At 44.0% G+C, this 21,057-nt stretch overlaps 1 protein-coding gene across 2 annotated transcripts in view; it reads left to right on the top strand.

Moving 5' to 3' along the window:
• The window catches only part of GSDME (gasdermin E), a 111,924-nt gene that overhangs the window by 24,261 nt on the left and 66,606 nt on the right, over nucleotides 1–21,057 (top strand). For both annotated transcript variants that reach the window (XM_066585349.1, XM_066585347.1), the window contains exon 4: nucleotides 15,455–15,620. In XM_066585349.1, coding sequence (XP_066441446.1) covers nucleotides 15,455–15,620 — 166 coding nt within the window. The remainder of the gene's footprint in view (nucleotides 1–15,454; nucleotides 15,621–21,057) is intronic.

The raw sequence follows: 21,057 nt of genomic DNA on the forward strand, positions 1-21,057 counted from the left end.
ACCCCTGATCACATTCCAGGGGTCCGATGGTGACAGCCCTTTACATGCTGCAGTGAGAGCCCTTTACATGCTGCAGTCACATAGACTGCAGCATGTAAAGGGTTAACACAGCAGAGATCGGAGGTTTTCTCTGATCTCTGCTGTAAGAGCTAGTACCTAGCTGTCCTCTGACAGCTAACAACCAGCTCTCCCTGCCACAGAGACCATCGGCTTGCTTCTGACAAGCCGATGGTCTCTATGGCAACCTGTAAACAAACCAGTGCAGGAGATTGCCGGCATGTTGGCAATATCTTCTGCTGGTTTTTCAGTGCCCTTGCTTTGTTCTCTGTGGGTCTGTGCAGGCAGAGCACACTGTCACAGCTTGTGGCATTGTGCTCTGCAGCTCCAATAGTGATACATAGCCCGGAAATCTTCCGGGCTATGTTGCTATGAGCAGTGGAGCTCGTCCCGGAAAATTTCCGGGCGTGTCACTCAAGGGGTTAATTGGTCCAAAGAACAATAAGGTATAAAATAACAAAACAAATACAAACAGATATACCAGGATGTAAGGGGGTCTGTGCGACGCGTTTCAGGGTGTCAGAGACCCATTTCTAAAGTAATTGTAATTGGCACTTACATTTATAGTAGTGAGTTTCACTTTGTCCTGGGGAATTTGAAATCTTTTAATTGTAACATGTTTTCTTTATGTTCTTTTACTTAGATTTTGGAGGCTTTTTTTAAAGTCCTATAGAGAAGCCATTTGGAAAAATGCCAGAAAAGTCACCAAACCCAGAGCATGTTGCTCTGGGTTTGGTGACCCATGAAAATGCCACAAAAAATCTTTAATTTTAAAAACTTTTTAACCCCTTGCAATCCAATTTTGGAACCAGAGTTTCCTCGGGGGTTTTCTCTTTTCGCCATTATACAATGGCGCCATCTGCTGGCTAGAGCCAGTACTGCTGTATGGGACATGCTGGAGAGGCCCCCAGACAACAGAACGGACACTAATATACAGTAAGATTACCCTCCTGGACGTCCTTGCACATCAGAGCTCTACAGCCTTCATTTAGAATGTCTTCAGATGTCAGACGGTGGATTGGAAAGGGTTAAAATTTGATCTTGCATGTTCTGTTGCATTCTAGAATATGGTTATTCCCTAAACGCATGCTAAGGTATTTCATGGAATTTTTTTTTTTTATTCCTGTTCCTAAAGCCTTCCCAAAATGAAACTTACACCAATGAGAGATCGCATTTACCTGCATTACATACTTTATTCCCCCCAAAATTGAAGGTGCGCTTCAGATAGTCAAGGTCAAACTTTACATCATGTGAACGTGAAATGCAAAATGTAACATTCTATTCTAAAACCATTTTTATGCAAAGTGTGTTCCATCAGCTTCAAGAGATGAAACGTCTACCATAATTACAAGCAAATTTATGATTTTTTTTTTCTGACCTGGTAAGCGCAAATTTCACTGTTTCGTATTTTTTTCAAGGTATTTTTATTGCTTTTACATTAACATACACAATACTTGTAAAGTGTCACACATAACAATGAGCTAATACCGTTTGGTTGCCCAGATAACAGAGAACTTCAAATTTTCTTGAATGGATTACAACAATAAGTCTCTTTAAACTGAGCATTCTTCATGGTCTTGTTATTTCTATAGTAGATGTTAACATCCTAAGGGGGGGTGGGTTTACACGACAAGAGGGGAAGGAAAGGGATTAGAGGGAAGGTGGTGGGAATGGGGGGTGGGGGGGAGCGGTAATATCCAGGCTATCCTCTTTACTTTCCTTGTCACGTCTGATCTACGGTCTTACTCACATTTGCCCGTAAGCAACCAGTTTTGAAACATAGGGGTGTTTTGTATATCTATCCATAGTGCCGATGTTTGATAAAACTTATCATAACCTAGCTGGTCCTCCGTTAATCTGATCCTCTCCATTCGTTCAATCTCATCCATCACCCCTACCCATGCACTTCTGGGAATTTCCAGACTCTGTTTCCAGAACCTAGGAATTACCTGCCTTGTGGCTATAATGAAGAATTTTAGCAATCCTTTCCTGAGTTGGTGTGCATTTTCGTGAGTGATGGACAGGAGTGCCATTTCCGGTGTCAGAGTTATTGTTTCTCTTCCCGTCTTTTCGAATAGATGTTTCATATCTTGCCATATGGTTGCGACCATGGAGCAATCCCACCAAATGTGGAGCATTGAACCCACCTCAGCTCCACAACGCCAGCATGTATTCGGCGTTGCGGGGAAGAAGGAGTGTAGTCTTTCCGGTGTCAAGTACCATCTTGATACAATCTTGAAATTTAACTCTTGGAGCCTACTGGAAACCGACATTTTATGAGTAAGCTGAAACGCTTTGCTCCAGAGTTCCCTCGAGAACGACCGGCCCAGTGCCTCCTCCCACGCACCCATCCACCTAGGTTGGTGACTTCCTAGTTGTTCCTCTATTAGATGGTTGTAGAGTATTGAGACGGTATGTCTGGGAGCCACCCTAGCGCAACATAGCTCCTCAAAGGGGGTGTATGTGATTTCCCATCCTTGAGTAGGTTTTATCTTCCCCAGGTAGCTACGCACTTGTAGGTATTGCATCCATGAGCCCGGCGCCTGCCTGCGGTCCCCTCCCAGGGACCCCATGTCCCGTATGTCTCCCAATTCTACCACCTCCCCCACCCTGGCCTCCATTCCTGGGGGTATAAACTCTAGGTTGCGCAACGGCAAAGTTGCCTTAAGATGTGGGTTTCCCGTCAGTGGGGTAAGAGGTCCCGGGACCGTGGTCTTACAACTCCCTTTCCAGGTGCCCAGTAATGTGCTCATCATGAATGATGCCTCCTCTTTTTCCCAGTTAACTTTCCCCGGGATCCAGAACGCCCCTCTAGTCTCAAAGGTGTTATTTCTGTTTTCTATTTGAACACAAGATTTGTTCTCTCTATGATGAAATAAATCTAGTATGAAGGATCCTATAGCTGCTTTATGGTATAGGTGAAAGTCGGGAAGTCCCACTCCTACCTTCTCTTTTGGCTTAGTTAAACTTTTATGACAAAGTCTTTTGGATCCTCCTTTCCATATAAACTTTAGTATTTGGCTACATAATCTGTCGAAGAAGGTGTTTGGGAGGTTACATGGGGCCGTCTGGAAGATATATAGTATTCTTGGTAAAACATCCATTTTAATTGCGTTCATTCTCCCAAACCAAGATAATGTGGCCCCAGACCATCTCTCTAAGTCTCTATCGAATGTTGATAATATTGGCTTGTAATTGAGTTCGAATATCCGGGATAGATCTGTCGGGATCTGTAATCCCAAATATCTGAAAGAGTCGCCCTCCAAAGGAATGGGAAGGCCCCGGCGAGGTCCCCCGCTTCTCTTCCTCGGATCGAAATGTTAAGAATCACCGACTTTTGTGCGTTGATTTTATAGTTGCTGAGTTCGCCAAAGGCTGTGAATTCTTTCATGATATTGGGGAGTCCCACCCGAGGCTCTGTAACGTAAACCAACAAATCATCCGCATAGAGTGCACATTTGTGTTCCTCCTCTCCCACCCGTATCCCTTTTATTGAGGGTTTGTTTCTAATGGCGCTAGCCAGGGTCTCCATCACCATGATATACAGGGTAGGAGATAAGGGGCATCCTTGGCGCGTTCCATTTTTGATCTCGAACGGGGTGGACAAGGTACTGTTAACCCTGACCTGTGCCGAGGGGTTTCTGTATAATGCCATAATCCAAGCTAGAGCCCTGGGCCCTATGCCAACTCTCTGCAGCGTTGCTTCCAAAAATCTCCAACTTATCCTGTCGAATGCTTTTTCTGCATCGACAGAGAGCAAACAGAGTGGTGATTTTTTTTCCTCCTCGCCCAATCAATCAAGGTCAGGGTTCTGGTTGTACTATCCCTAGCCTCCCTGCCCGGGACAAAGCCGACCTGATCACCGTGCATGAGTCGGGGTATCGATGCGTTCAGTCGGTTTGCAATAATTTTTGAGAAAATTTTTAAGTCACATATAATAAGCGAAATCGGCCGGTAATTGCCGCACGCCATAGGATCCTTCCCTGGTTTGGGGATCAATACGATGTGCGCCTGGAGAGCCTGGGGTGGGAGGGGGCAACCCCTGGATATTGTATTAAAGGCCCGAAGAAGCAAGTTAGAAATCAGACTTCCACAAGCCTTATAGAACCCCAGAGAAAATCCATCCGGCCCCGGGCTCTTTCCCTTTTTGATTCCTTGAATTACCTGTGTGAGCTCCTCTGCCTCGAAGTCCCACTCCAGGGTCATAGACTCCTCTGGGGAGAGACGTCTCGGGACGTGGAGGTCGAGGTACTCCTCCATCTTCTGTCTATGTTGGGTTTCGGGTATAGTCCGCCCTTCTGGGATATTATACAATTTGGAATAAAATAATCGGAATTCTTCTAGTATTTCTTTCGGGGAGTGTACCCGTCCCCCCTCGGCTGAGTTGATAGAGTGTATATGTGGGTGGGATGTCCTGGGATGTAACGCTCTAGCCAACCATCTGCCGCTTTTATCGCCATATTCATAATATCCGGCCTTAAGTTTATCTTTCCTACCCATGGTATTTTGGTCAAGGATCTCTAGTATCTTGTGTCTTAAGTCGGATATTTCAACTTGTAAGTTGGCGGTTGCCTGTAATTTATTTGACGTTTCTTTTATGTTAAGGTCTTTTATTAATTGCGTGAGTCTTGCTGTCTGCTCCCTTTTAACCCTAGCTCCATGGGAGATAAACACTCCCCTTAGAACGCATTTAAGGGTTTCCCATTTTATCGGGTCGGGTGTGGGATCTACAGCATGGTCAACTTTGAAAAATTCTATGTTTTTTTTCACCTCATTTAGGCAGACTGTGTCTTTGAGTAAATTGTCGTTGAGGCGCCATGTAGGGACTCCCCGTACCCCGCCCACCGGGCCCATGGATGCAAACACCGGGGAGTGGTCTGACCATAACAATATATCTAGGGAGCATTGAGGTTCCCCATCGAGTAAACTATGTGATATGAATATATAATCAATTCTGCTATAAGAATTGTGTGCCATAGAGTGAAAACTATAATCACGTTTACCTGGGTGGAGGGTGCGCCATAAATCTATCAGGTCCATACTCACAAGTATTCTCTGAACCTTACGTATCGCTGCCCTTGTGAGCGCGGAGCGTCCCGTGGAGGAGTCTAAGCGCGGATCCATACACATATTAAAATCGCCTCCTAAGATGATTGGAGTCCCTTCTGCGAAGTCCCGTAGGGCCCGTAGAGCCTCTATGGCAAAGCCCACCTGACCCTGATTAGGAAAATACATATTAGCGATTGTAAGTATCTTCTCGGCAATTGATATTTTAAGGAATATGAATCTCCCGTCGTCTCCTATTTCTTGTGACAGGATCACGGGGGTTACAGACTTATGAAATGCTATGGAGACCCCACAGGTTTCATTTTCCGGGTGTGTGGAGTGAAACCACATGGGGTAAAATTTGTTCTTTCCGCAGTTGGGAGGACCGGAACGCGGAAAATGTGTCTCTTGAAGCAAAGCAATTGTCACCCGTTTCCTGTGGAGTCTATACAGCACCTGGTTGCGCTTGTTAGGGCAGTTTAGCCCTTTTGTATTGAAAGAGCATACATTTAGTCGGGCCATTTTATGGTGTCTAGGAATCGTAATATCATCCCTCTGACGTTATGTCGTGACTTTCCACCTTGGGAGGGGACCTGGATTGGAGGGGGAAAGGGGTCACACACAAGGGTAGAAAAGGGAGGGGGGGTAAGACCACAAATATCCACTTATTTAACCAGTTGTGCTATCAACTATGGTTTAAAATGTGGACTCTCGTAAACTACTAACTATTGACTAATGTCTGCACAGCCTGGCTAGGCTGCAGTCCCTAGTGGGGGAGCGACTGGGTTCGGTCGAGTCCAGTTCCAGGACCCGTCCTCCTCCACACGGCAGCTGAAAACAAAATGTTAGGCATCCACACCTTTATAACCGATGAAAAGTCAGAAGTCAAGCAGTGCAGGGGAAACACAGAGAGATACATAGGAGACCCCGAGGGATCCCCCCGGCTGGGGGGGGGGGGGGGCAGACCAAGGAGTTGAAAGGGAGGCAGAGGAAGGATAAAGAAAATGAAAAAAAAAAAAAAAAAAAATGAAGGAAAGGGGGGGGGGGGGGGGAATGAAAATGGGCGGAGCAGTTTGGAGTAGAGCGATGTAAGGATGTATATTTCCAGTGGAGGTGGTTCCCTTTCCTCGGATAGATCCTCTACTCCGGCGATGGTCTTGCGACGCATCCTGATGTTTGGGCTTAACCGCCAGTCCTGTACACTTGGAATTTTCCATTTTGTAAGAAATGGCCCTAGTTTCTCAGGTCATATTGTCCATGTCCATGTTTCGGGCACTACTCCGCGCTCCTTCTCCTTTTTGGTGGGTGTGGGACTTCTATGGATGGTCTCTGTTGTTTGGGTTTGGTCTTTTGTGATGGTTGTTCACCGGTTGCCATTGTCCCCTTGGGGGGGTTGGTGATGGGGTACTTGTTTTTTGCCACTCCGGTATGGAGACCATTGGTAGTTTGAGTGTTGTGAGGAATTTGGGGAGGTCCCCTAAGGATCTAAAGATAGCAGTCTCTCTCCCCGAGCCCGCTATTAACTGGAAGGGATATCCCCAGCGGTATGGGATCTCCCGCTCTTTCAACAGTGATAACAGGGGTTTGAGGGCTCGTCTTTGTTGAAGTGTCTTTCTGGAAAGATCTGTAAGGAATAGTAGATTTCTGTCTCTAAATTTAATCGGTCCCTTAGTTCTTATCTGGCGAAGGATCTCCTCTTTTTCTTTAAAGAAATGTATCCTACATATCAGATCTCTTGGTCTCTCCGGGTCTGCAGATCTAGGACCTAGGGCCCTATGTATCCTGTCTATCTCTATTGGATCTTCTGGAGATCTATCCAGCAGGTCTCCAAAGCATTTCACTGCCCATGTCTCCAGGTGCTTGTTCTCTATTTCTTCTCCCAGGCCCCGAATTCTTAGGTTGTTCCGTCTATGACGGTTCTCAATGTCATCTAGGTGATTAGCCAGTTCTGCTATTTGGACAGCGTGTTCGCTTAAGATATCGTGATGTTCATCCATACGCTGCAGCATTAGGTCCTGTGTCTCTTCTGTCTCTCTGAGACGATGCCCCATTTGTTGGATTTCCTTCTGTATGGATTCCAGCGCTGATTTTTGTGATGAAGCGAATCGGGCAAAGTGGTTGTCTAAATCTTCTTTAGTGGGGATTGATCTAAGATGTTTCTTCCAATCCCAGCTTTCCATTGTGGTTTTGTTAAAGGGGTTGTCTCATGAAAGCATGTGGGGTTATGCACTTCTGTATGGCCATATTAATGCACTTTGTAATATACATCGTGCATTAATTATGAGCCATACAGAAGTTATTCACTTACCTGTTCCGTTGCTGGCGTCCTCGTCTCCATGGATCCGTCTAAAATCGCCTCTTCTGGCGATTTTAGACGCGCTTGCGCTGTGCGGTCTTCTGCCTTCTGAATGGGGCCGCTCGTGCCGGAGAGCTGGTCCTTGTAGCTCCGCCCCGTCACGTGTGCCGATTCCAGCCAATCAGGAGGCTGGAATCGGCAATGGATCTCACAGTGAAGATCCCGGCGGCCATCTTACTAAGGTAAGTAAGAAGAAGGAAGAAGTCGCCGCAGCGTGGGGATTCGGGTAAGTACTACCCGTTTTTTTTTTTTAACACATGCATCGGGTTTGTCTCGCGCCGAACGGGGGGCCTATTGAATAAAAAAAAACCCGTTTCGGCGTGAGACAACCCCTTTAATATTCTTGGGGCTCCCAGATTCTCCTTGTTCATGTGTCTCTTGTGGGGCTTGTTTACTTGTTTTCTGTGCCGCCTGCGTGGGTTTAACCATTGTGTTACCGCCAGCTCTCTTGTGGCTTGCTGGCGACCATGAAGCATTCGTTTTATCCCCTTCTGTGTCACTGATCAGGGTATCTCTGCTTGTCCCCTGTCTTATTTCTTTGTTCCTGGGGCCATTTGATCTCTGCCCCTCTCCCCTTTTCAGGGGTCTAGGTGAGGGGTCTGGTGTGGCAGCCCATTCCTCATCCCCCTCTGATGATATGTCCCATGGTAAGGGTGGTGGAGGTTTATGGCAATCTCCCATCCAACCTGCTGCCTCCCTCACTGGCCTAAACTGTCTCGGCCTGGCATCCCTGGGGGTGATGGGGCTGTATTGACCCCCCCTCCGCTGTACCTGTTGCCTCTGCTTCATTCCCCAGCGCTGCTGGGGCCCCCTCAGTCTCCCTCAGTGTCCGTGGGCTTGCTGCCTCCTCCACTTCCGGTGCCTGCGTTGAAGAAGATGGCGGCCGGATCTTCACTTCCGGTCCGCCTTGTGGTTCCCGCGGCTGCCGCGCCCGTGTCTGTAGCCCGTCCCCCGCTGGTAAGTGCCGTTCTGGGAGCGAGGGGGGGCCGGGGCTCTCCCTGCGGGGTTCCGGCTGTACGTCTGCTGCCCTCGGCGGCCGCGCGCTGTCCTCCGGCTCCCGTCCGCTGCCATCTTGCGTCTCTCCCGGCCTCCCCGCCACTGCCGCGGGTGTCGCTGAACTCCGGTCCATTGGTGCAGGGTTTGTCTCAGGCGCTGCGCCGGTCGGGTTTCCCGGTCGAGGTCTCCCTTCTCCTCTTGTGGCCATCGGTTCCCGGGACGGCGGTTTCTGACTCTCTCCTCCTTGCCCGTGTCGGCCTCCTCCGGTGGACATGAAGCGGTCCAGGGGTCCGGTATCTTCCTCCCGGGGCTTGCAGCAGCTGTTGGTTCCCTTCTTCTTCCCCATTTCTGCTCTCCGCTGTCTTTAAGGTGTGTGGATGCCTTTTTTTTTTTTAAGGTTTTAGCCGTGTTGGAGCAGGAGTGCAGGCTCTGCACGTCCTAGCTCTTCATCAGTCAGGCTCCTCCTCTCTCGTATTTTTTAACTCTACTGTATGAATACTGTGTATTACTGAGAGCTAAAATGGTACATCTGTAAGTTACTTTATGCCCTCTACCACCCTGCCACATTTCATGAAAATCTGAGATTAGTTGGGAGCTGGGATAATATTAGGCCATTCTATTCAACCAAATCAAGACCGGCGTATGAAACCTCGGCCTTAAACAATTCTACCCCCTCTGAATGCACTCGTTGTGTGACTGTTTTGTGCCCTTTTTTCCTGCCATTTGCACAGACTTGAGTCTTTTTTCAAAAAGATTGTATAAAAGCCATAATACCATCACAAATAAATACATTGTGTCGGCGCTGAAGGGTGTGCTGTAGGTCGCCTTCTGGTGCAAAATTAGTTAATGAAGGCACAACTGGGATGCTCTGGTGGCCGGGGGTAATTATATGTTTAGGTAACATATATTCTGTGTGAACATGTTTGTCACATAGTATGTGTAACGCTGGAATGCTCTACCCCAAGGCATCCGGACAATTCCCCATGCACGAAATTTCAGACGTGCCTTAAAAACGCACCATTTCAGGCAGGGAAGCATACCAAATCTCCTGACCTAGTCCCTCGCCCCTCCCTATGGTGCTCTACCCTGTTTGCCTTCTAATAAATGATCTGTACATCTAATTTCCTATTGCCTGTGTTCCCCCACCCCCTGCACCTCCTGTACCACCCCCAACCCATTTGTGTCTAACCCAATGTATCTCACATTGTAATTGTTGCAATTGTTGTATTGTTTTGCATTTTTCCATGCCTGAAAGCGCTGCGGAATAAGTTGGCGCTATACAAATAAAGATTATTATTATATATTATAAGTTTTATTATTTTTTAGTACATGGGCCTTGTTTTCTGTAACTTTTAAGTAAAAAACAATCTAATTTTCTCTTTTTTTAATTTTACAATGTATAACATTTAGTCGTTTATGCAGCAATAACTACAGAGGGTTCCCTAGCAGCAATGTTTGCATTTTGGAAACAACGCTTTATCATGAGTATTATGATCATGGCTCTCAGTGACAGAGAACTGATTATTTTAGTTCCCTGTCACAGTTCACGACTGCGCTGTCAGTGTGCCACCCTGATCCTGCCAATGGCATTGCGTGCAGTGCCATCTACGGTAGCTTATAAATTAATGGGTTATTAGCATGGGGATTTTTTTATGTGAGTAGGACGGACAAGAAGCATTTCAAACGAGCATCTGGTTTGGAACCCGCTTATGGGCAATTCCTTAAAATAACCATTGCTATACTCTCAAAGTTATTATTCCCTACCTCACCCTGCTTTTACCAGCTGTCACCAGTGTGAGATAGGAAATAATAACTTTGAGAGTGTGGCAATGGTTATTTTATTAAAGACCGCAATGCCCAGAAAGCTTTTAAAAGTGACCTTTAATCCTCCTTGCACTGTTTTGTAATGAATTCCGAACGGTCCAGTAGGAGGGCTCTGACATCTCTGCTACCCGCAGTGCCCTCTTATACCCGGCCATTCTCTCTGTGATTGACAAATGACGTGGACGATGTCTCCTGCCTCATTCCAAAGACCCGTCCAAATCTTACACAAGCATGTATAGATTGTGTAGCTTGTGGATAGACCCTAATATCTCTTCACTGAATGCTCCAGTGCATGTGCAATTTTTGGTCAGGACTACGGATAGGATGGACCAATAGCGTGGTTGAGCTACAGTGTTTCCATAAGTTCCGTAGAAGTCAATGCAAGTTACTCAAGCGGCAGTGTCGCAGAAATTGCGTCACTCGCTGCGTTATGCTGTTTGCGTAACTTCTTTAGGCGTTACGGAAACAATGTAGTGAAGGCCGCTAGTCTGTTTTCATAACTCCCGCATCCTGTATATAGCTAGCCACCACTTCGAGATAGGTGCAGCTCCTAGAATTGGGACCCGCGCCTATCGAAGTTTTATGGTATACACTGAAGAAATGTCACAGAAGTTGAGATGACGTTATCGGATTTGCTTCCAACAATACGACCCGGGGAGGGAAAATAAAATTCCCTGGTATTGATATTCTCTGCAGACCCCATCAGCAAAGGCATTGATTATTGCAGCCGGTAGGGTGTTCTTTGCCACATTGGACGTTGCAGCAGTTTTGCTGATGTAGGGAAGCTGCAACTTCTTTTTTCAGAATGGCTCCTAAAAGGGAATGATCACAATAATCTACAATATTAGATAATTACTCATAATATATTTCCCCAACATAGTGGTTGAATGAACAATCCGGGCGTTTCTTTACGGTAATTCTGCCTGGGCCGTAATAAATCCCCTTGTTGGTGCCGATCATTTGGTCTTCTATTAAAGGCGCGCTTGTGTTTGAATACAAAGCATCTAAAATCTGTTATCTTCTGCTTTTGTAATGGATTACCCCGTTTCAAAGCTAGACTACTAATGTGTTTGTCATAGTAAATTTTGAACATGTTTGGACACTGCTGTCCTGGAAACATGCCCAGTATAAATATTAGTGTGTTGTCATTGTGTGGGCACAAGCCATATGCCGCCAGCAACTGCTCTGCTGAACATCCTTCATAATGGACATTTAATAATTGAAAAATTGCTATTTTAACGGTGTCAGGGGATGAGTTTGCTTCTGGCAAGTTATGTATTTGATAACCGCTGACTTAAAATTATGATTATTAGAAAGATAAATTGTAGAGAGCTTACAAACCCACATTAATAAATAACCATTCTATGAAGGGTATCGTTCTCCAGTCTATAGTCATACAGCTGGGGATGCAGATTGTCAGCGTTCAGTGTTTTAGATACGTAGTTGCAAGTAGATCTGGGTTACATTATAGCTTTTTACATTTTATCAGAGTTTCAGCTGGAGACTTGGATGCTTGGTATTCTTAATGGGAATGTCCCCCTTTTAACATAATGTCTTTTTTAGGTCCGAAATTCGGCTGTGATTAAAGGGTTGTACCAAGATCTAAAGTTATCTACCTATCCAGAGGATAAGGGATAACTTTATGATTAGCTCTGGTCTGACTGCTTGGATCCCCACCAATCCTGAGAAGTGCTCCCCGCATGAATAGAGCGGAGGTCATGTAGGTGCACCAGTACTCCATTCATGTCAGTCTCTACAATGGCAATCTCCAAAACTGTTATTGAAATGGATGGATTGGCGGAGTTCTTACACATCCTCTGGCCCATTCATCGGGGGACTTCGAGACCCTCATTCGTAGGATCTGCAGGGATCACAGCATTTGCACCTCCACCAATCATAAAGTTATCTCTATCCTGTATATAGGGGACAGATCTTGCTACAACAACTCCCCCGCAATGTATGTATTTTGTAGATTTCTTACCTAATGTTCTGAATACTTGCAAATCAAGTTTTTATATGAACTTTTTTACATAACAAATTTTCGGCAATTCTTTTTCAATATCAGCCTATTTAACGAAAAAAAAATCCTGCCGTTTTCACGCTGACCACTAAACCTTATAATCTGGCACTTCCTGTTCTGTAGAGAAAACTTCAGAAACTTTCTTATTATAACAGGCAGAATTACAATGAAAAGTAACACTTATGTATTGATCATGCAGGATCCACCATTCACAATAGGCGATGTCACTGCTCACCTCCTCCCCTTTCCTGCGCAATAACCTCTGCACAGGTCACAGAGCATGCCTAGAATAGTCTGCCATTAGAATTCAATGGGTCAGCTCCTGTCTGTTGTGTGAACAGCCCATGAAGCTGCTGTAAAGCATATCTATGGGTATCCTGAATATATTCAACTCCTAATTGGTTTTGCTGTGTAACTTTCCTTTTTTGGCATTAGTTTTATGTTTGTGGTTTCCCAGTTTTCATGTGCCGTTCATTGATGTTGTGGCTTCTGAGGTCAGTGATTGGTTGCATGTGAAGAATGAATGTACATAAATGTGGCAGATGTTTCCAGGACTGGAGCAGCGGGACATTTGTAAGACAAGTAGAGCTTTTTTTCATTCTTTTACAGACTTCTCTTGCATTTAGGGCAGTTTTTTTCCAACTCCAGTATCAAGGCAGCACAACAGGTCACGTTTTCAGGATTACCTCAGTATTGCGCAGGTGATACAATTGTCAGTGCCTCGGACATTGCCACAGGTGTTCTCACTTTGAGGACTGGAGTTGGAAAGGCACTAATCTGGGGACTTGAACATGAAATCGCATGATTGATTCTATAATACACTGCAATACTTGTATTACTCTTATTGTTTAAACTTTGTTTTGCCACTTCTGACATCTGTCGAGCAAATGGGGTTCTATGGTACATTCAACGTATGTGCCAGACACTGCAGAGTGTGAATAGAGTACAATGAAAGTGGAGTTACAATTTGCCAGCACAGAATTAATTTGAAGTAGCCACCAGATGGCAGTAGAGGCAGGTCTGCTCTTTGCAGAACTTCTCGTTTTCTGGATTTGGTATTGCTTACATTTCTTTTTGTACTGCATTCATTGTGGTTAAACCCAGTGTAGATTGTATTGATTTTCTTGTACTGTTCTTCTGCAAATCTTGTATTTCCAGCAGGTTAACATTTCTCAGCTTGAGGTTAGAAAGTACACAAGGTGTTGGGGATAAAATGAGATGAACTGTCATATAATACTTGTACCGCTGCAGCTTTTCCTGATTCCTAATTAATAATTTTTTTTATTTGCAGATATACAAAAAGTCAATAGCTTTGGTTGTGTTTTTTCTTTTACATTGTTTTATATATTATTTATCTATAGAAGTCATGTGATGTGCTCTTTTGTATGTAGTGTAGTACATCGTGTTTACCAGTAGAGGGAGCCATAGCTCTTAGTTGCGTATTACTTTTCAGTAGTTCATCTTGTGATCAATTATTTAATTATTTCTCATATTTGTAGTTTGAAATACTGTATATACTGGAGTATTAGCCGACCATAGTATAAGCAGAGTCAGTAAGTTTTACCACAAAAAATTGGTAAAACTTATTGACTCGAGTATAAGCCGAGCTATACTCAAGTATATAGTAGGTAAAAAAAAAAAAAGCAATACTCATCTATCAGCCGGCGACTGCAGTCTTCTCCCTGGCTTGCTTTTCAAATCCCCACTGTCAGCGCTGTGATTGTATTGAGCGCTGGCCAATCACAGCCGGCGCTCGATAAAGCAATCACAGCCATTCAGTGATGTCATTCTGAATGGCTGTGATTGGTTTATCTAGCGCCGGCTGTGATTGGCCGGCACTCAATCCAATCATAGCGCTGGCGGCGGGGATTTCAAAAACAAGCCGGGGAAAAGACTGCAGCAGCTGTCCGCACCGACGGGGACACAGACGCCGGCTGATAGGTGAGCATTGAGGTTTTTTTTTTTTTTTTATACCTCACTTGAGTATAAGCCAAGGGGGGCTTTTTCAGTACATTTTTTGTGCTGAAAAACTCGGCTTATACTCGAGTATATACGGTAACCAAATAAAATTAAAATCACAATAAATAAGCCTCCAGAATATAGGCTGGATTTTGCTATAATTTATGAAGCAGTTCCTGATAAAATATCATCTGAGTCCGCTGAGTATTTCTTATAGAGCACTGTCCGTCCTTAAGTACCAAGCTGCACACAAAACATACTAGATGTAAAGCTTCCTAGATGGAAAGGTCTAACGTTTAATAATTGAGATGAGGCCTGGTCAGTTACCTAAGTAAAACGGATTCCTTTTAAGGGGTTTTCCAAGTGTGGAACATTTTTAAAAAATTGGTGTAAAGCTACATTCACACGGGTGAGAATTTTGTGCGTTGCAACATGCACGAATATGAACTCCATTCTTTTGATTGGGACCTTAAAAGACATCGCATGGCACTTGTATGCTGTGCGATGTGATATTTCCCGGGAAATCAATGGAAATACTTGTGATTCTCTGACATGCGTTAAACGCGCACCCTAGATTTGCAATCTCGCATAACTGATGCAAGGCGTTTCTCGGCTTGATATCCCACTCACCTGTGTGAATGTAGCCTTACTGTGTTAAAACAATAAAAGACGCACTAGTCAACTGGTCATTCCCCTGGCGATTCAGCGCTGCAGCGCCAGTGGTCCTCCTGGTCTTTGTTTACAAAGGGCAACCACCTGACTGCTGCAGCCAATCGGAGGCCACAGTGGTCATGTGCCATTCTCCACGCATTGCTGCTCAATTACTGCAAGCCATGGTGCCAGAAGAACTCTCATAACTGCTGTAGCCGTTCCTAAACAAAGACCGGGAGCTTTAGCGCTGGATTGCCAAAGGAATAAGCAGGTGAATACAACTTCTTTTATAGTTTGTACACACTTGCAGCTATTTAAAAAACAATATTCCATACTTGGACAACCCCTTTAATCAGTGGCGTAACTTAAACCTCTTAGACCTCATTGCAAAATCCATATCGGGCTCCACAAACTATCACACACTTTAATTAGTTCTGGTCACCTCATATAGGATAGAGACTTCTCCAGTACGACTGTAATCTCTGCAGCCTTTATCATTATGACCTGGATTTAATTCAGTATATTCACTTCTTTCTTGAATACAGGAAAATAAACTTGCGCCATGCCTTCATACAGCAGCTGCACGAATACAGGAATGATATACTGTGTGTCCTCAAAGAGAAGATCGTCACCACACAGAAATGTGTAATTTCTCAACACTCACAAATAGAGGAGACATGTCAACTTGGCGGAAAAGCAAAAGTGGTGAAGGTAAGTGGGATGGGAACATGCTGAGCTTTTGCAAGACTTGTGTTTTATATTAGATTGCACAGAAGAAATGATTGTTCCTGAAATGCTTTGTGCCAGAGACAGATCTGTGGGTGAAAGAGAATTATGACTAGTAAAGGGTTTACAGTTTAGAGGGCTGATTCATGGAGGGTTTGTTTGACAGTGTAGAAAAGTAAAGAGTCCACAAAGTCCATTCACATTTGTCATGGATTGACTACTCTGAGCACGCTTGCTGCTATGAACGCTTTTCACGGCATAGCCTCGATCGATCACTCTAGCGGGGTTGCAAGCGCGGAGTCTTTAGAATACAGGTGGATTTGTACCCAGCTTTCCCGGGCTTCTGTATGCATGCAGAACGAAGGCTCAAATAGCCCCCTAATCCAGTCTAAATGCCTCCTGCACTCTACAATACCCGCTGACACCACCAGCTTTTATCACAGGTAAGCTGGAATCCAGTTTATGAGTTATGAACACAAGGTTCGACTAATAAATTGCAGAGTTATTCTAGAAAGAAACTTGCAGTGCTACATATCTACATACGTACAAATATATACAGAAAAAGATATAACAGTGGAGACCAGGTTTATAGGTATACATAACAGCCAGTACTTAAGATAAACAAGGAAGGAATAACAGAAAGATACCAGATTTGGGATGTATCGGCCCAAGGTTCTTTTTGTGCCGAGTCACAGGAAGAAACAGGAAAGTCCTTACGCCTCAGTGTATCTCTGAAGGTCTGACAATCTGTTCCTGTGACCCCCTGATTCTTAAAGGTTTCCCAAGAACTGAACTCCCCCCGCCCTCTCCGATGTCATTCGGGCAGGGGTGGGGGTAGAGGCCCCTGTGAAAAGGGTACCTGTGAAAAAAACATAATTCCCCATATCTCTGCAAGAGATCCTCCGATCGGGAATATATGCTTGGCATGTTTCCAGTCATGATTTTATTTACTCAGCGATACCAAGCATGACCTGTAAATTATACCCAGCTCCGTGGATATGCCATTTGGAGGTGTTTTGGGGTGTGCGCGCCTCAATCTGTGTAGATGCGTTTTCACCAGCTGACCCGTCCGATTCCGGAAATCTAATTCATGTCGGGCTAGGACCTTTGCACAACCAATAATCCTTATTAAGAGGTTTTCTTCTGATTTGAATCTCTGAGCCACGTGTCTGTGAGAAATATCAGAGGTGTCAAATCTCGCTGGCAGGATCGATCCGTGTTCCCTCTCCATACATAACCCGAAGTTGCAGAACATAACTGTACGCTGTGTAGCATTAAGGGGTTGATCAATGTTAATTTTGTACGTCTCCTAAATGGTTAAAAAAAACTAAGTTTTTTTTAAATGTGCTTCCAGAATAAAGTAAAGAGATGTAACTACAGATCTTACCAAAATGTGTACAGTATGTATGCACAGATTTGTCATTTTTTTCACATTTTCAACTGTAACGTCAAATTTTTTTTCAACATTTTTACAATTTTGGCGCTTTTAATAAATATACACAAATTCTATTGGGTCTATTTTTAACACCTAAATGAAGTACAATATGTGGTGAAAAAAAACAACGTCAGAATCACTTGGATATGCAAAACCTTTACAGAGTTATTCTATGTTAAAGTGACACATGTCAGATTTCCAAGATTTGGCTTGGTTATTAAGGTGCAAACAGGCTTGGTCACTATGGGGTTAAGTATGTAGCTAAGGCCGCCTGCACACGGGCGGAAATCCCGCGGGATTTCTACCACTGAAAGCCTGCATAGGAGTGCATTACAATACGCACTCCTATGCAGACGGCTGCGGTTTGGCCGCGCAAAATCTCGCACGGCAAACAAACCGCGGCATGTCCTATTTTCCTATTTTTGTGCGGTGCTCGCAGAGCCTCGCACAGAAACGTCACTCACCCGGCCGCCGGCTCCGGTCTGCGCATGCGCCGGCAGCCGGCACATGAAAGAGCCGGGGCCGCCGGGCGCGGGTGAGTATGCGCTCGTCTCTGCAGGCTGCCGGATCCAACCCGCTCGTCTGCAGGCGGCCTAAGGGTGTTATTTGATCACTGGAATTCGGTTTTCATATTTGTTTGAAGGCTTAATCATGTCATAGTTTTTTAGCTTATGCCTTACACACATGTGTGCATTACAGATGTAATAAGGTATCAACTAGTATAGGCCCATACTGTACTTTTGTGTGCTTTTTATGTCATAAAGACAAAGGTTTTTCCTCATGGTATCTTATCCCTTTGGAAATTTTAAAGGGGTATTCTTATATGGACTGTTATGGCATATCCACTCTATATGCTGTACAAATGTGATAGCTGTAGGCCCCACCTGTAGAACCTGCATTTATCTCTAGTTTTGCCTCCTACAGCTATATGGGGTGGTCAGGCTTAAGGAAACAGCCAAATAGGCTGCTTTTTCCATAAGCCCGATGGAGGTAGATGGTAGATACACAAGCAGTGTAGCATTTCCATCCTCCTGGCTTCCTTGTACCAGGAGGTTTTCCCATCGTAGTCATGTTTAGCCAAGTTAGTAATACCCCTTTTAATAAAGACTATTGATGCCTTTGCATATTTTTCAGTGAATTGCATAACTTAAAGGACCACTCTGCCAAAAACACATTTTTCCCCCCGGCCCCCTATCCTGATTGCCTGTCTGGCTCTGGACGCCCCCTATGTATATTACAGTGACTTCCTTGCAGTGCAGCCTCCTGCCTGATACTTATCAGGCACCATCTTGATGCTGAAATTTCTCCCTGCTCACTTTCTCTGTGCTCTGCTAACACTCCCATTATGCATTAGAACAGCATCACATGACCAGCTAGACGCAAGTGCCATCTTGGCCTGCTGGGAGAACACTTTCATTACCATCTGTATTTAACTGAATGAACTACAGACCCAAATCAGGGGCGTAACTATAAGGGATGTGGTTGCACCTGGGCCCTAGACCCTTAGGGGCCCCATAAGACCTATCTTTTCCATATAGGGAGCCTAGTACTATGAATAAAGCATTATAGTTGGGGGGCCCTGTTACAGATTTTGCATTGGGGCCCTGAATCTTCAAGTTACGCCTCTGACCCTAATTATACAGCCGGGAGGATTAGCTATCATCTCCTTCATTATAACTGTAAATAGTGAAAAGAAAAAAACTATAGACCTGCGCTGCTTTACTTGTAGAAGAGCAATTGTAATTCTCAAAAAATCAGTCTCAAATAGGAGACAAAGAAATTTATTTATACAAAAAAAGAGGTCACAACCTCATAAAATGACAATAATACTTGCGGAATCCTTGCTGAACAGCACTTACACCGAGCTTTCAGGCATTTATAAGTGCCTGCCACCATGTTCGAAGGTACTGACCTCTGTTCGACACGATGGGGTTTATCCGGGTTTGAAGGGGCCAAGATATTTTGTAGGGTCTTATTTTTACGGTAGATTATTTTTGGGATATCCAAAATGTTATCCTGAAGAAAAGGATCTTGCTTTAAGATAGACCAATGTTTTTTCATGATATTTTCAATGTCCTTATGTTGCACATTATTTCTTTTAATCCTTTTGAATTGCCCTTGGGGTATATTAAATTTCCAACTCTTTTGGTGACAGCTACCAAAATTGAGGTAGCTGTTGCAATCTGTTGGCTTAAAATGTGTTTTTGTACTTATACAACCTCTTTCAGATGATATGACTAAATCTAAAAAAAACTACCTCTGTTTTGCTGATATGGCTAGTAAAATTCAAAGGGCAATTCAAAAGGATTAAAAGAAATTGCTCCTCAATAGTGGATTACGAACAACAATCAAAAGTCCTTATAACTAGATTTAGAGAAAAAGGTTACCTTTTGGAATTGGTCATGTCTGCATATGAAAGAAACTTACACAATACACCTCCTGAGAAACCACCCATGAGTAAGAAGGATAGTATTGATATAAACAAGAGTGAAGTAAAGAAGGATTTTAATAATAAAAAACCTTTATTTATTACCAAATTTAATGTGCAACATAAGGAGATTGAAAATATCATGAAAAAACATTGGTCTATCTTAAAGCAAGATCCTTTTCTTCAGGATAACATTTTGGATATCCCAAAAATAATCTACCGTAAAAATAAGACCCTACAAAAATATCTTGGCCCCTTCAAACCCGGATAAACCCCATCGTGTCGAACAGAGGTCAATACCTTTGAACATGGTGGCAGGCACTTATAAATGCCTGAAAGCTCGGTGTAAGTGCTGTTCAGCAAGGATTCCGCAAGTATTATTGTCATTTTATGAGGTTGTGACCTCTTTTTTTTGTATAAATAAATTTCTTTGTCTCCTATTTGAGACTGATTTTTTGAGATTTACAATTGGTCTTTTACAAGTAAAGCAGCGCAGGTCTATAGTTTTTTTCTTTTCACTATTTATTTGTACTATCCGACCTCTTACGAGGAACGGAGTATTTTTAGGACCTGCAGCTCTCCAGTACTCTGGATTATGTCGGTCTATTGATTTGTCGATTTCTGGATAAAGTAACTACTATAAGCCTACCAGGATATTGGGTGCTGATATGATCACTTAGGGTGACATGTCTGGCACCAGGTGAGTTATCACACTATACTACACTGATCACCTTTTAAAGGTGCTTGGCGCTCTCCTTGACTTCGATCTCTCTCTTTCATTATAACTGTGTGATAGAAGCCTCTAATCTTCAGGAGTAACAGTGATGGTGGTTTCTGTGACCCCCTATGAAGAGCTTGTGTGGTAGAGTCTATGTAATATCATTACACAGGAATTGGGTTGATGCTGACTGAAAAACTGACTTCTTGAAAGAAAGATAAAGCCAGGTAAATCTCAGGTAGTCAGAAGGAGATCACATGACCACTTGAGGAGGAGGACTCCAGGGAGTATCTGATAAAGGGCATGACGGACCAAGGTAATACTAGCTATATATATATATATATATATACTGGGGGATAGTTACATAATGAATAAAAAAATCACTAGAGTGGCCCTTTAATATGATTTGATGCTAGATGCCTATCCACCAGACAAGTGCAGCAGCTAGAGACTGACTGTAGGAAGCTGCCTGTTGGGATTGGGACTAGCGGAACCCAACAGCTTGCACGGTGTTGTAATACACGCAAGCTGCAGAAAAAAGTGCTAACAAAAAAAGGCTTAATTAGTTAAAACCAAATGCAGAAATGTTTTCTTCCACATAATACATATTATGCACTAAAAATATGAAAAGGCGTCCATAGCCTTTATTGATGGCCGGAAAGCTTGTCACACAGTCTTTACAGAAACGGTTGTAACTCAGAATTGGATTCCTCATGGTAAGTAGCCTCATAGTTCGGCCCATATTTATCAATAGAATAAGACTATACAGCCATTTGCAATGGGTGAAATCCGTGCTGTGAAACTGCAACAGAATATGCTGTGCTGAGATCTGAAATGCCTA

Source organism: Eleutherodactylus coqui, chromosome 12 (genome assembly GCF_035609145.1).
Source record: "Eleutherodactylus coqui strain aEleCoq1 chromosome 12, aEleCoq1.hap1, whole genome shotgun sequence".
Lineage (NCBI taxonomy): Eukaryota > Metazoa > Chordata > Amphibia > Anura > Eleutherodactylidae > Eleutherodactylus > Eleutherodactylus coqui.